Source organism: Oenanthe melanoleuca, chromosome 7 (genome assembly GCF_029582105.1).
Source record: "Oenanthe melanoleuca isolate GR-GAL-2019-014 chromosome 7, OMel1.0, whole genome shotgun sequence".
Classification (NCBI taxonomy): domain Eukaryota; kingdom Metazoa; phylum Chordata; class Aves; order Passeriformes; family Muscicapidae; genus Oenanthe; species Oenanthe melanoleuca.
The window spans coordinates 6,836,768-6,852,670 of record NC_079341.1 but is presented as its reverse complement, the minus strand read 5'-3'; the positions used below and the strand labels follow the sequence as shown (position 1 = coordinate 6,852,670).

Sequence of the window (15,903 nt, the reverse complement as noted above, 5' to 3'; positions counted from 1 at the left end):
AATGCAACTGAGAGCTTTATAGCCTTGAGAACTCAGGCTACACTACATTAAGAACCTTTGTACTCTTAAATAAATGAGAATGAGAAAGAGGAGAAAAAGATGGGTAAACAGCAGCAGTAAAATTGAAAGCAATTTAGCTACAATAATTCAATAAATTAGTGGCAAAATGGGAGATGGAGATCTCACAACCACTAATGAGCCATTAATTAACCCAACTGTATTTCAATTTTTTTTTAGGTGAAACTCGGACCTGAACTATTTGGTGCTGTCAAACCTGTGCCTGTGTTCATTTCTGGCATTATTTTGGTTGAGCTGCCTCAGCTTTATCTGTAAGTAGTTTCTGAAATAAATGCCATTCTTCATGAATAGAGATACTGAAAGAAATGAAAATACACATTCCTTGAGCTGCTGGTGCTGGTAGAAAAAGGAATGGGGGAGGAGAAGTATATAATGTATAAGGTCTTTGAATTGAAATGACTCTCCAATTGCTTAAATTTTTCTGGAAACAGTCCAGTGCATGGAAGAGATAATTTAAGTGCTAATAAATTATTTCTATAGACAAAAAATATATTTTTCGTTTTGTAACTAGGATGCTAAAGAGTAAAATTCCTTAGTATCTACTGGTGAGCTGCTTTGCATTCTATGTAATGTTTCTGTACTGCTAAGATTTGCATATTTTAGTGAGGTAACAATGAGAAACAAACAGTACAATAATGCAGTAAGAACATTTTGTATTTCTGTGGTATTCTGTATATTTTCTTTCTGTGGTATTTTCTGTTTGGGTTTAAACTGCAACAAGGCTTTATCAGAACTACCATTATTAAAATGTTTTCAAGTCTTCAGCTCTCAAGAGATGAAAGAACCCGTTTCAGGAAAATGCTAAAACAAAGCAAGAAAAATTCATATGGAAAGTAGTGCTGAAGGCTCAGCATATGTCTTTGACAAAGGGAGTTTTGATTTGGTGCAGTGTGTGTTACCTCTACTTACAGAAATTTATTGCTCTCAGGTAATGAGAACTCATTGGGAGCACAGGTTTACTAATTGAACCATAAAAGATTAAAGCATGAAAAAACCCAAACCTTGCTACATTTTGTTGTCTTTGTGACTTCCAAGTGACTGCCTCAGTAGTAACTGCTTTTTCCTTTCCTAATCTGAAATAGTTTCTCAAAGATAAATCATACTAATCATCACTTAACCATTCCCTGCACCCACTTCAAAACCAGCAAAGATGCTTTGAACATATTCATGCTGGATTAAGGTTTTTGATTAATAATAAATAATATGAAATCTTGGTGATGTGAGAGACTGGAACCACAGGTGAAGCAGAGAGCTGAGGCTTTTAGGTCTGTTTCCAAAAATGCCTGGCATTTACCTATCTGGGGAATCATCTTGTGTTGGATATATGCAGTCACAGGGCAAATGGTGGTCTATAAATGAATGATTTTTCCAGACAGTTTCAACATAATAAAGGTAAAAGACTGAGTGCCTTGAGGGAGGAGCTGTTGGTGCAGGATCAGAGTTTTCAACCATGTGGTTTTTGTAGAGATACTAAAATAGTTGTCCTACAGATGCTTATTAAATGCTCAGAGATACTTTAGAATTCACTTTGGATTGAATTTTAAAAAAATGTTAAAAAAAAAAAAGTGTTTTGTGCTTATTAAAAGTATTTCAACCAACAATCAATTGAAATTTTCAAGGTTAGGAGCAGTTGAGCAGAGTCTTTATGCTACCCACTGGGCTGGGAGTAGGAAGTGCCCTTGAGAATTTACAATCTGATTTCATGGAAGATTAGGAAGTCTCTCTCTTAGGGTAGTCACAATATCTGAATTCACCACATCCTCTATAAATTTAATGCAGATATAACAGTCTCTATATTATTACTATCATTTCCTTATCAGAATATTTAATTCAGTTATCCAAATAATACTGTACAAAATTAGGAAGTTTAAATTAACTTCATTTTGTAAAAAAGAAACCAAAATGCAGAAAGTGTCTGTCTTAACCTACACAAAACAGTTATGATCTCAGTTAATAAGTCTGTGATGTCATCCTGAGTACCACAATAATGATTTACTCACTGCATTATCTATCATCTTGAAACAGAATATAATAATTTATTTTCTTAGCTTTTGTTTTGAAATAAAAAGTTTTCCATTACAACAAAAGAGGAACTTTCCATTGATCATGAATTATGGCCATTGGAGGGGGCTTTAAAAGATCATTCTTATCTACTAATTGTGGACAGTGAGATGGCTACTGATGTTTTCATGCAGCATAAATACAGGTTTACTTCAGTCTAGGCAGAATTCATGGTTACACCAGATAAACACAAAATTGCACAAATTTGAGCTACCCATTTATCTTAGTTTCAAATTATTCACTTCAAATAGTTATTTAGTAACTGATAATCACTTTAGAAATTGAAATTTCCACACAATGTTTTTTCCCACTAAATAAACTCAAAGCTGTATCAATTTGTACTCATTATACTGCGCTTCTCTCTTACTGTCAGAAAGTTACTTAAGCATTTCAAGTTATACCAGCATTATGGTTATTTTAAAAGTTGTTCAAAAGATGTACCCTAATAGATTGGCATTCAATTTTTGATTAAAACTCTACATAATTACTGTTGTTAAGCATACCAATGCACAGAAAACTTTTAATGCAAATTTTCCCATGCTCTGCCACCATCAGCTGCTCCTAGTTCTACATTATCACTAAGGGTTTTGTATAGAACCAAGAAACATCACAAAACCAGCATTTACAGGGCCTCCTCTGAGGGTTGTTTCAGAAAAAGACAATGAAGAAAGAGAACTGGTCAGCTGGTGGGATGAGCCCTTAGGAAGTGGCCTCCTTCAATCTGAGCATTACCTAACAAAGTCAAGGAAAATGGAAGGGTAAAAAAAATTGAGCAATGAATGAAGCAATTGTGTATCTCACGAACTAATGCTATCAGGAAAATGATTTCTGAGGAAATTACTTAGTGAATAATTCTGTAACAGCTGTCATTTCATTCTTCATGTAGATACTCTAATTATACAGGAGAGTAATAGCAATTAAAGGGTTATCAATAGTTCCTATGAAATGAATTGGACAAAAATGAGAAGTACTGTGAAAACAGGGTGGTTCTCCCCCTCCATCATCTTCACAGAGGAGCTCTATTCCTTCAAACTGCATATCTAGCATCTTTTAGTATTGTTTTCATTGCTCTTTCAAAACATGATATGAAAACGGACAGTTCTGTCTCTTCCCTCTTGTAGATTGTATTTATCACAAAATTAGATGGTCTTGTTTTTACAGCACATGCCAATTTTATAGTAACATTAACTCATCTTTCTCCCATTGAAATATACGGATGGCACAATCATTCTCTTCAGAGATTACATTCTCAGAGTAAAAGCAGTAATATTCTAACATGCTGAGAAGGAATATGAAAGAGATCATTTGTATTTATTATTCTTTGTGTGAAATTAAAACTAGCAAACACAGCAAAAGCAGCCAGCTTACTGACAGTGTCACATAATTAGGAAATGCTTGGTGAATGAATAGAGACACAAATATATTTATTTCCATTATACTCTGGTCAAACTGTTCTGATAGTGAGCCCTGCACATATAGAAGAGGATGAATACATTAAAATATATGTTTTATTCTTAGGTTTTTCCACGTGGCATTATTAGTATTTTATTACTGAATAACCCTTACATTTTAGTACCAGTCTGGGTCTCGTTGCAGCATTCTTTTACCTTTATTTCCACAATAGTATTTTTACAAAGATACCAGCATTAAGGCACATTTCATTAGGATAAAGCTACATAGATTTTTCAAATTTTGAATAATGTGTGGGCTGATTGAGTTTAGTGGCTTTTTAACAATTTGGTTCTGTGATATGTCTTCTATCTAATGGAAACAAAATTACTGTTATGGTCAGCTCAAAATGCTGGAGGCTGATAATCTTTCCAGATTGTAATACCATTTAGGGATTCATTAGATACCTCTCAAGATACCCACAAGGTTTTAAGAAGCAGAAAGTTAAGACTATGGAATCAAACTTGCAATTTGATTTGAAGGAATGAAAGTGTTGGCAACTCCCTTGCTACTGCAGATATCATTACTAGTCTTCCCTGCATTTCTTTGTAGATGTTTAAAAAACATAGGAAAAATACCCTCAAATTAAACAGGAAGATTAAACTAGGTGTAAACCCAGGTTGGTAACATAATTTTCAGTGAACTACTAGCCAGACTGAAAATAATGACATTATGCCACTTGTTTCCATCAGGAAAACAGAGTGAGCACACACTGAGTAAGATTTCATGAAGAAAATGAGTTAATAAAGCTCTTAGGACTCTGTGTCCTTTGCGTGTACAAAACCAACCTGGATTTTTTCTGTGTTTTGTTTATTCATATTTATTTATTCATACATTATTTAATACTCAGACTAACAATAATTGATGAATCTTGTCATGCTTTTCAGAGCCTGAGTTTTGGGAAGTGACATGACTGAGAGTTATACTTGTTTCATGTAGCCTACAGGCTTTATGAAGAATGCCATAATGTATTGTACTCACATCTCTATAATATGACTATAAAAAATACTAGTTATGAATGTAGTCCCTATGAGGAGAATTTGTATGGAGTCTGTGTGTGAAGGATTATTGATTCCTGCTAGAACTGAAAGTGAGTAGCAAGTATGGTAAATAAATCAGGAATTCATTATACCAATTCACTACTGCCAGAAACACTTACTTGAAGTTTTTTTTTGTTTTTTGAACATATGATTATTACCACCAAGATATTTGTCTTATTGCTAATACAGTGTTTTCCACTCTTTCACACTTGGGAGCAGCAGTCCCCAGGGCAGGACTTCATCTTCTGACCAGGAACAAGGCAGAGACCAAAGGCCCATGACTGAGCAAATTTTCTAGGTCTGGGGAAGTGGTTGTACCAGAAGGAAAAACAGGAATTAATTTCTTCCATCCTACCAGAATCTTCCTTCTGTCTTGCTCAGTAAAGCCAAAACCAAGACACAAAAAGGAGACATCTCTCACCCTGTCTAACAAAGCTGTCCACACTGCTCTGTCCTTCAAAGGGCTCCTCAGGTCCTGAGTACCAACCTCATTTCTACTCTTTTGCTCTGTTTTCTTAAAAATTTTCTCTCAGTCTCAGTCCCATATTTGTTCTTGTGCCGTAAGGATACAAAATAATAAAAGGATTTAAGTTGGGAGCTTAAGACTTGCCTTCTCAATTTCTTAGGAATTATTACTTTTCTAAGTGCGATTCAAAACCCTTGTTCCCTGGTGGCCTTGGAAAGTCTGTGAAGATTGTTTTCTTTCCTTGATGCAACACTATTTTTTTCTAACCTGTCTCAAACCATGAAGTACAGCCTTTGACTCAGCTTTAGTGAATTTTACTTAGCACCCAGAGCAGCTGTCAGCAGTGGTCAAGAAAGCTGCTTTGGCGTTTCCTACTGGGATCTTCATCCTGTCTCCTGCTTCATACACTTACCAGCTTAGACCTACTGTCTCACACACTAACCTTCTTATTTTTTCAACTTTTCAGTAAAGATTTTCCTCAGCTTTTTGTTTCTCACTGCTCTACCTTCAAGGGCTTGCTGTTTCATGCCACTCCTTCACCCAGAGGATTTGTTGGATTTCTCACCCGATTCTTCAGCCCTTTTGCCCAATGAATCAGCTGACAAACTCTATTACATACCAGCTATCACCCAAATGTTTTTGTGAATAACTCAGTGTTTCCTGCCCAAACACAGTAGTACCACCTCAGTTCCCCTTCATCAAACCATTCTGCTCACTGCAAACTCTTCTGGACTCTGCTGAGCAAACCCAAACCCTTCAGCTCTTCTCACTGACATACCTCAGTGCCTTACCCAAACTCTGCTTCTGTATGTAAAGCACAGCTTCCCACCAAAATCTTCTCAACAATCTGAAAATATTTGTATTTGTGAATATGAAAATTAAGTATTTGTTCAAGACAAAGGAAGCCACGAGTGTTTGTATCTTTTTTGCAGACTGGACAAGAGGATGTAAGATAAAAACAGAGAAGGGAGTGAGGAAGGCAATTGTCTCCTTCACTTGTCATCTCCAATATTTTGGGGATCATCCTACATAGGCCAGAGAAATAATCAAACCTGGGGGCACTGTTAAAAATGGAAGAAGCATTAAGTGCTAAAGAGATTTTAAACATGTAGTTCAAGAACTGGACAAAATTAATTGTAGTGATTAGTATTTAACTACCTCTGGAATAATCGTCCACCAACCTGCTTCTAATCAGAGCCAGCCTGCATCAGAATGTGCTTGAACACAATGAACAACCAGAGCACGTTGTGTGAATTCCACCTACATAGTGGAGCCGAACTGACTGCAACTATGAACAAAATGAGATGTCATTAGAGCCCTAAGAACTGAATGAAATCCAATCATCAGAACACTTGTACTATTAACACCAGTATATCAGCCAGCGCAGGGCTGCGGTCCCTGTGCTAAGCGGTGTCACCTGAGACGTGTTTGCGAGGAGCAGCTTGTGCTGGGGCAGGGTTGTGCTGATTGGGGTGCTGATGCCTTGTCAGGTGAGCTAATTACGGCTCTAGGTGAGCTAATTATGGCTCACACACTCAGGTGAAAGCAGGAACATCAGGATAAGTCACACTGAGCCACGTCGAGTGCGGGACGACCGCAAACTCTTTTCCACGGGTTTCAAATCAGTTTTCTTCTGATATTCGAAACCTTGATTCTTTGAAACGTAACCCTTAATCCCTTGAGAAAGAGGCCTCTGCCTTGCTTTTTTTTTTTTTTTTTTTCCCTGCTATTCCCTGCAATTTGAGGGAATCGCCCCACAGGCAAGGCAGTGCCGCTGTGACGAGGGATGAGGGCTACGGGGCCGTGTGGGAAGAGGTTTGTAAGGATGGTGCAGAAGGCAATCTTTCCCAATGAACTACAGCTGTACTGATTGCTGAATGGACACAGCCTTGCCTGCCCAGTGAGGATGGGGGTTATAAGAGTGGGGGCAGCTGGCCACAAGTTACAGTTGGAGCTTGAGACCCAGAGTCTGCTGTAGTTTGGGATGGAGTCTGCTGTGAGGAAGAAAGGATGTGTGGTCATGCAAGGGACAGACAAGGTAAGAAGATGCCGTGTGAGGGTTAGCCAGTGATGTAGAAGGAAGAAAGGAACTTGCAGAGGGAAGGAGTTAGTGCTGTGTGGAGCTGCCTGTGAGGAAAGGAGTCAGAGTTGCCTGAGAGAAGCCCACTGAAAGAAGGCGTGAAAAGTTTTTAATAAGGGCCTGGTGATGGTGCCAGTTGTGTCCATCTCGATATAATTACTACAGGGTTGCAGGCGCTCTTGGCTCCCTCAGGGATGAGATCTGTCCCGTATTTCTCTAAAGGCAAGGCAGTACTGGGCCGGTCTGAGGCAGGGGCGCTCTTCGCCCCCGCGCTAATTACAGTAATTAATTGCAGGTGAGAGGCTCACGGGGTTTATGAGGCAGGAGGGGCCGGGGCGCTCCCCCCGCTCCTACAGCCGGCTCCAAACAGGGGTTCTGTGGGAGCTACTGAGCTTAACTCCCGATAAAAGGGTTCGGTTTGTGTTCTTTGTGTGGGTTTGGGTATTTTGTTGCTTTGTCTTTCTTAGTTTAAAGAACGAGGGCGGCTCGAAGTCCAGCAGTCCTGTGGAAGGAGCGGGGCCAAAGAGCGATTTGCCACTATCGCCATCAACTTTTTACTAAGCGTGTGGGGAAACTAATACTTTCTCGCTTGTTTAACTCTGTCTTTATTTGCTGTCTTTGCCCAGTGCTGTTCATCACTCTGCACATGCTGGTGGAGGAGCTGCTGGAGCAGCCACAGCTGCTTCGGGTGTAGCCCTGGCCAGGCTCTTGTACTGCTCAAGGTGTATCCTTCAATAAACAACTATTTAATTCCTTTCGCTCTGTTCCAGGTCAGCCTTTCCCGGCGTCAGTGAGAAAAGCCCACGGAACCTGCAGGAACTGGATGTGCCGTGCCTGTTTTCAGGTGAGATGTGCATGGAAATAAGGCTTTCTGAAATACTGCAAATGCTGGATGCAACTTACACTGCCCTTTCTTCCCCTGTGTTCAGTGGCTCAGCTGATGAGGATAGTAACTAATCAAATTCTTGCATAATTTGGAGTTGTAGTGTCTGCTGCATCCTCATAGGAGAGAAAGCAGAACTGTGTGTGTGGCTGGGATAAGTTATTAATTAAGTGATTACAGAAACAATGTTTTTGTTCTGCTTTGTACCTCATGAAAGCTGCTAGCTTCCCTGTGGCAGGAGGAGGAGGAAAGCGATATTTTCATTACTAGCTGCCAGCATGCCAAAGTGCTCCTTGGGTATTGCAAAGCAGCACAGTATCAATTACAGCAGAGATAAGGGATGGTAGAAACCACACAAGTCTGCTCTGTGCTTCTCTAGATAACATCACAGTGTGTTATGAATAAATTAGGGTAGCAGCACCTGTTTGCCATGTATGTGAACTGCTACATCCTTGAAGGTAAGAAAAAAATGCTGCTGTTCTGAGTATGAGAACACCCTTTTGTCTAGGTGCTGATATAATAAAGAAAAATAAGCACTAACCCACATGAATATTTGAACAGTTTAATGGCTTTAAATAGGCTTTGGGGAGCATTTCTAGTAAATAAGGTAACTTTTGTGTTCATGAACAGAGTGCTACAACAGTCTGACCTCAGGCTGGGTTAATGAGAAATGATAGAATGAATAAAAATTTTAGCTGTACTGTCAGATGCAATATAAGGGGCAGTTTCTTTCTCTACCTAGTCCTGAAAGAATGAATGCTGAGTGTGTTTATCAGAACTGTGCATTGCATGCAGTTAATCAATAGAATGGAGCAAAGCATTTATCATTTTCCAAGAGTGGAAGTAAAACCATTCATAAAATATTGATGAGACCATGCGTTTAAGACTCAGGATTTTCTTTCCTGTGCAGTTTCCAAGGCAGTCCATGAAACTCCCATTCCTTCCAGTCTAGCCTCTGAAAGTAGCTGCTGCTTAGACTTTCTTTTGTTCTTTGTGGTTACTGAAGATCCAATGCTTAGATAATGACAGATTATCTTAGTAGAGTTATCTTGAATTGTGCTGGACGAAGTTGTTAAAGGGTAAGTGTTGCATAGTGATTGCTCCTTTGTCTTTACTTATTATTCCCCCGATAAAAAAGTACACACAGATTGATAAGCATTGACTTAATCACTTCTGACCAGACCTGAGTATATGGACTGATCCTTTCTTTTGCTCTCCCTTGATGGAATCTTATTCAGTTAGGATGCTAGTGCTTTGCATAATTAGGCACCAAAGTTGGACAGACTGAGTAAACACGGATTTACAGAGTAGAAAGGAAAAAAAAAGTATGTTTATTCAGTTGTTACCTGGCTCAGTTTTTTGTCTCGCGTAGATTTGACATTGTTTTTGTGATGATAACCTTTTCAAGGCTTTTCAGAGAAAGGGCACATGAGCATTGGAAAGAGCTATTTCTTCACAAGCAGTAACATTATTCAAGAGAAATAGGTATGTTACAGTTGGCGAGCAGAATTTTGTGTATTTTAAGATATTGCCATGATAATTAATACAATTATTTCAATTTTAGCCTTTTTTGTACTTCTGTACTGCCTTGCCATTAACAGGCATGATTGTGAACAGTAAGTTTGTTTCAGAAGAGAGTTCAAACTTCAGAGATAAACATGTTGGATAGGAGTAAAATCAGTCTGGGTTCTAACTTAATGAATAAATTACATTTTTAAAATTGATAAAATCATTCTGTATTGAATAGTGCCTATTTTGTTGTGTCTTAGTACAATGGTTTAAGAGGATTCATTGTTAAGCAGCCTCTCCTAGAAATGTGGCCTGTTTTTCTTGCAGTCAGTTTGGTGTTCCCCTACCTGAGTAATGACAGTTCAACTCCCTTGCCATGAATAACATCATGAGCCAGTGTAAACTTGGGGGGAAAAATGGCACAACATTTATGTCTCTTAGTTAATATGGTTTTGTTTTTTTTTTTACTTATGTACATGGTGGCTGTCATGTTTAGAGAGCTATTTGTACCAGTTGATAGAGCTTTCTTGACTGAGCAGCTGATGTCTATAAACAGCCTATGTGTAGGTAGAGTAGCAGGAGGGCTGATGGGAGGAGTAGGACTTGTGTTTTTATTGCTGATCATAGTCATGTAGTGACTCTGGAGTATGGGGGTGTGCAGAAAAGGTAGATGAGAGTTCCATGATATTTCTGAAAGCAATAAGGGGGGAAAAACACTGGGGTAGTTACCATGCAAGAGGGAGAGAGAAGGTGAGAAAGGCATGTTTGCTGGTTATTTTCAGCTGCAATTGTTTAAAACACAGGGGTTTGTTTTTAAAGATTTTTATAGTGACAGATGAGGGCTTGCAAATTTGAGAAATAGGTGTTAACTAAAGGTAAATGGAGAATTTAGATGTGCTGTGCAATCAGGAAACTGAAAGTGATGCTGCTGGAGCTGAGCCAGTGCAGCAACTTGCTGTCAGCAAAAGGGGAGACAGTCCCTATTCCTTCCTTCCCCTCACACGTCCACTGGTTACATGATCCCCTCTCTTTTGTCTGAACAAGATTGTTGGTTATTTACTGAGCATCAGTGATTTGAGTGAGAAGGACAGCAGGGTGCATGTGGTTGCTGGAAACAACAGAGAAAAGCAGGGTGTAGGAGGCTGGGAGATGTGGGAGGATGTCCACCCTGTAAGGCAGGGAGTTTTTAGACTATGATAAGCATTCAAGCTGTGAAATGCAGCATCCTCTCAAGAAAATACGTATTTTGTTGTTGGGAGGAGGAAAAGCTGTTCCCCAAGGGAAGAGAAGGCAGGCAAGGAAAGTGACAGTCCCACAGTATGAGGGGAAGACGGAAGGAATAATAACTTACCTCAATTCCTGACAATCGCAAGCAGGTCAGAGGACATTAAAAGAGAAAGTAGTGAATGAAATATCCTGTCTGAGCTGTCTGCAGTGAGAATTTGACAAATGAGATCACTGGTTCTTTTACAGCATGAAAAATGACAAGAGTTTAGATAAAGCTTCAACTTCAGTGCTGATGGCTCAAATCTGGTTGCAGTTATTGTCTTGTTTCCCCTCAGCTTCTCAGATAAATAGCTACATATGTGCCAGATGTTTTCTTTTTCCACTCTAAATTTATCTGGAAGTACAAAATGTAGTCCCCTGTCAGTGGCAGGGTACACAGGATAGACCAAATGAGGAGTTTGGACTTTTTAAGCTTTTTTTTTTTTTTTTAAAGCTTTTCACTTTTTAAGGTGGATTTGTAATGTAGCTGCCAGCTCATTGCTTTTTGCTAAACTGATAAAACACATTATTGAGCCAGATTTCCAGCCTAGCATGGGATGGTTTGGGTTGGAAGAGAAAGATCACCCAGTGGCCACTCCCCTGCCAAGAGAATCTTTTACCCTGTGTAGGTAGATAGGACCACACCACCAGCCAGGTCTTTGTGATTAGTTTACTAAACCTTCACATGGAACAGCCTTGAAGTATGCCTATTGGAAAATAAACCTGTCAAGTTCAGCTGCAACTCTGAGTTAGCAGGGTTTTAAATTTACTTTTTTTTTTTTGAATAATTTTGTCTAGGGTTTTCTCATTCTACAGGCAATATTGAGCTACAGTCTCAATATAAATGCATCATTACAAATGCCTGCATTTGAGTGTGTTGCTGTCTGCCTATGGAATGATTGATCCATGTTGTAGCATTCAGTAGCACTATTTTGTACTACTAAAGTTTTGAAGTCCTTTCCCTAGCAACTTGAATTAATCAAAATGTTGCCAAATAGTTCTCCCCTATCTAATCTAATGCCTTGTTCACGTTAGCTTAAATGCTCTCTGTGTAATCAAACTACTTAATAGAGATATAATTAAGTATAATTTTAAACATTAACCACAATGTCTGATTTATGCTGTCTACCTTTTCTGAGGAAGAGTAAAACCATTCTTATTCCAAGGAATTCCATTTTTGCAGCTTCTTTAAGCAATTTAAAACAGTTCTAGACTCGCCTCTATGTTTATAGAAGTTTGCCAGAGATCAGAAAATAGATGGCAAACATTGCTTCTCTTGTTTTTTCTCAAGAATTAGTTTTCTCTACTACTACTAACTTGTAATCCAGTCTTTCCTACCAAAATATGTGATCCAAGTTTGGGAAGATATTAGGAAGCAAAACTGAAGACTAACAGTGCCCTATAATTCAAAAAGAGCTCTGAGGAGAAGGACGAGTATAATTCAGGATTTTCCAAAGGACATAACTGAGTTCTTCATCCTGTGCTAGCTCAAAACTTTTTCTAATGAGATGGTCCAGACTAAATTGATATTTGTTTATATTTTCATTTCCAAACTAGACCTGAAGATAATATCCTTGTATGTCTAGAGCAGGAGTCTGCCTTAGCTGTGAAGCCACAGCATAGTCTCTGTGGATTTCATATCCCATTTGCAACCTTTCTGTGTGTGCTGCATTGCTTTACTGCATCTCAGTCTTCTTACACTGGGTTTAAACTTCCAAATCAGCTACAAGGAAGCTGGAATGCCTGGAAGGTGGTGGGGGAAAAAGAAAACATGGATTACATCTTAATCAAAAGAACTTGCTGAGTGAAAGGATGATGTATGTCTTGTGGGGATGTATACCTCTACTTCCCATGCAAGCTATTTTTGTTTGTTTTCTGAACTTGCAACCAAAGGAATCCAAGAATAAATATCAAATTTCATTCTTCTTTTAGAAACTTTTTGGTTCTTTTAGGAGCTTAATGTATTGGTCTTTTGTTTTTCTCTTCAGAGAAAAATTGAGGGGATGGAATTGGTGGTGAGTGTAGCATTTTGTGGTTTTTATAATGAGCTGGGGAAAAACACTTCTGTGACTTGCAGTTTATGGTGCAAGATGAAAGTGAAGCAGTTTGGTGTTCTGCGTGTTTTGACTTTTAAAATGGATAGAGATGCATTCAGGGACTATATAGTCTTTTACATTTCATGTTTTATGTTGTTCAGTTGTTTTATGTGATATGCATGAACCTTTGTTCAAAATCTTTGTAAGCATTTAATTATTTATACAAATTGTTGATGGCACAATTTTTTTTACTGTGTACTATTTATATTTCAAAAGTTATAGAAATATTAAATTTATTTTGTTACTGCAACTTGTTTCCTTAAGTTCCATCTTTTGCAAGGCTGAATAGAATTTGGAACTTGAGTGTCAGCATTACAGGAAATGGCTCAAGCTATGACTTTTACCATAAACCATGTTTGCTACCATAATTGCTAGCACTTCACTTTCTCTATAAATAAGGACCAATGTAGAATTATTATGTATTTTTTGAAGCCAGAAAGTATGGATTCATCTGGTGCTGATTATCATGTTACCACATGTTAATTATTCCTGGCAAGGATTTTGTTCTTTTCCATTATATGTTTGTGGAGAAGCCAGTTAGTTCTGCTTCATTTCAGCAAACTGGGCTGATGCCCAGACAACTATTAGTAGCTTCATTGTCATTATTTATACTGAGTGGCAAAAATTATGTTTATCAGGGTGAACTGTGCCACCTGAAAGGGAAATTCTTGGCGAAACACGTTTGTTTCCTTTCATTTGTAGTAATGCCATGTTCAAGATAGCAACATTTTCACAGGCCCTGCTGTTTTTATTGGGTATTTCCATTAATTAAAAAAAATAGCCTCATATTTTGCAACTACCCTTGGCTATAAGGCATCATGAGCATGAGGCAAATGTGTTCTGATTAGTACCTGAGGAAAACATTAATAAGGCATTCAAATTGTGATTCAGCTGTGTTTTCCTGAGGTAAATCTGTACAACCAGGAATAAAAATCCATCTTAGTGGGTAGCTGTGCTACAGTTATCTTGTGATTGTTGCTTTTTTTAAGGAATGGTTGTATTTCAGCACCATCTATAGGTATTTAAAGGAATTCTATTTAGATCCATGACAGGGTTCACAAATGGATTCTGTGTTTATTGAAAGTGAGACTATTTTGACATTTGCATAGCTGCTATTAAACATTTTTCGTCTTTAACCTTGGTTCAAAAATGTAGTAACATGCTATGTAATACATACAAAATATGGTTTAACATTAAATTTGTTTTATTCAAGAGATATTGAGTATGAAACTCAGAGCGCATGCCAGGAAGCTTCATGGTGCATGAGATGCAGTTTTCACAAATAGTGCAAGTTTTGCAGGTTTTGCTTCTTACTCTAAGTAAAGAACTGGGAGAAAAATAGGTTTTCAATAGTGTCAAATTTTCTCTGGACTCATAGATGTATTTTCTGTACTTTAGGAAGTGTTGTACCTCATTAAAACCACAGAATTGGTCTTCACAATTATACTTACTCAAACATGGCTGACATTTATAAGTAATTGGTACATTTTTTTGATCCAGTGTCTCATTTACGTAGAATTATTGTTTTGGAATTGGGCAAGAGTGACAAAATTACTGGCCTTTTGAAAGAGAAGATATAAGAACTCGGGTTGCCTGGTTCTCCCAGAGAAAATATCTCAAGTCACAAATGCCTGAGATCTCTGAATGCAAAGTGTTTTATTATGCCAGTGCCCACTTAATTTCATTTTAATATTTTTTGCAGTAACTTTAAATTTACATATAGCTTAAACAAGGGGCTTTTGTTAGGGTTTTATGATTTTTTTTTTTTTTTTGTGTGGCAGATTTTTTTGTTTGGTTTTGTCGGGGGTGGCTTTTTTGGCTTTTTAAATTGTAAGCCTGAATGTCTCAGATGTGCCATATAAAGTATAGGCCCAAACATGAAGCCTTAAAATATGTTGCTAGGCCCAAGGTAAAAACTGTTCAACAGGAAAAAATGTTGTATTGTCCTGGAAGGGAAAATATCTGATTGGAGGGAAAAGTGACAACATTTTACACTTAGGTTCAGTGACTCTTTAGAAATTTTTTGCTGAAGTTTTAATATTGCTACAAAAATTCAATATGCATATGCCATACAGGCTCTCTCTCCAGAGTTGTTGACCCTTGCACTGAATTTACTCAAGAGGAAGAAATATGTTAAGGGCTCCTCTGGGACTGCCTGGGTTTTCCAGACTAGGAATACTAGTGGATTTATGTTCATCATTGCTGCACTGCCAGAGTTTAAACACTCTCTAAATATGTGAGAGAGAGAATGGATGGCAAATACAGCTCAGTAAAGCCTCCTGGAGCCTGAGCTCCAGCCCATTGGAGGCAGTTCCTGATCTCTGTTGTTATTTATATTTGCATATTTTAAATGGAGTGAGTAGTGCCACAGGGGGCCACAAGAAATTGTCAATCCCTTTGTGAACAGGAGGATGAGAAGGGTGGAGCTTTTCTCATTATTTTGTTAGCAGTGTGAGAAAATAAGTGAAGGGCAAGTAGTTCTGCCTAAATAGTATTTATTGCATGAGCTGCAATTTTCCCTTTTGTTTTACAGAGGTGTTGCTTGCTGTGTCTGTACATTTTTCTGCAGAACTGGCTAATAGTAATTGCAGGTGCAATTCAGTTTTTAGAGTGATTGTCCGTGCCTTTGGATTTATTGATAAATGCAGCAGTAGTGGCCTTTGAGTTTATTCTGGGCTTTCCAGCTTGTATTCTTGAAGGTGAAATTGTTGTTCAGCTTTTTCTAATAATCTGCACAATGAATATAGACTGAGCCATCTTCCCTAGCCTTTTTTGTCAGTTAATTTTTTGTTAGTACACACACAAATAACTGAAGATTTTTTTTTTAACTCACTCTGGACAGATGTTAGTAGTAGCACTGGTCACCTTGATGCTAAGAAAAACAAGGAAACAAAACCCAAATCCTCCCAAAATTAAACCTAACTCTTAAAACAATGAGCTCCATCAAAAGAAATTAAGCTTGTTTTTTTTTTTTT

The 15,903-nt window shown here is 38.1% G+C and overlaps 1 protein-coding gene across 3 annotated transcripts in view; it reads left to right on the top strand.

Annotated features, from left to right (window-relative positions):
* The window catches only part of TFPI (tissue factor pathway inhibitor), a 148,827-nt gene that overhangs the window by 87,739 nt on the left and 45,185 nt on the right, over positions 1–15,903 (top strand). For all 3 annotated transcript variants that reach the window (XM_056496176.1, XM_056496178.1, XM_056496180.1), the window contains 2 exons: positions 238–329; positions 7,945–8,018. In XM_056496176.1, coding sequence (XP_056352151.1) covers positions 238–329; positions 7,945–8,018 — 166 coding nt within the window. The remainder of the gene's footprint in view (positions 1–237; positions 330–7,944; positions 8,019–15,903) is intronic.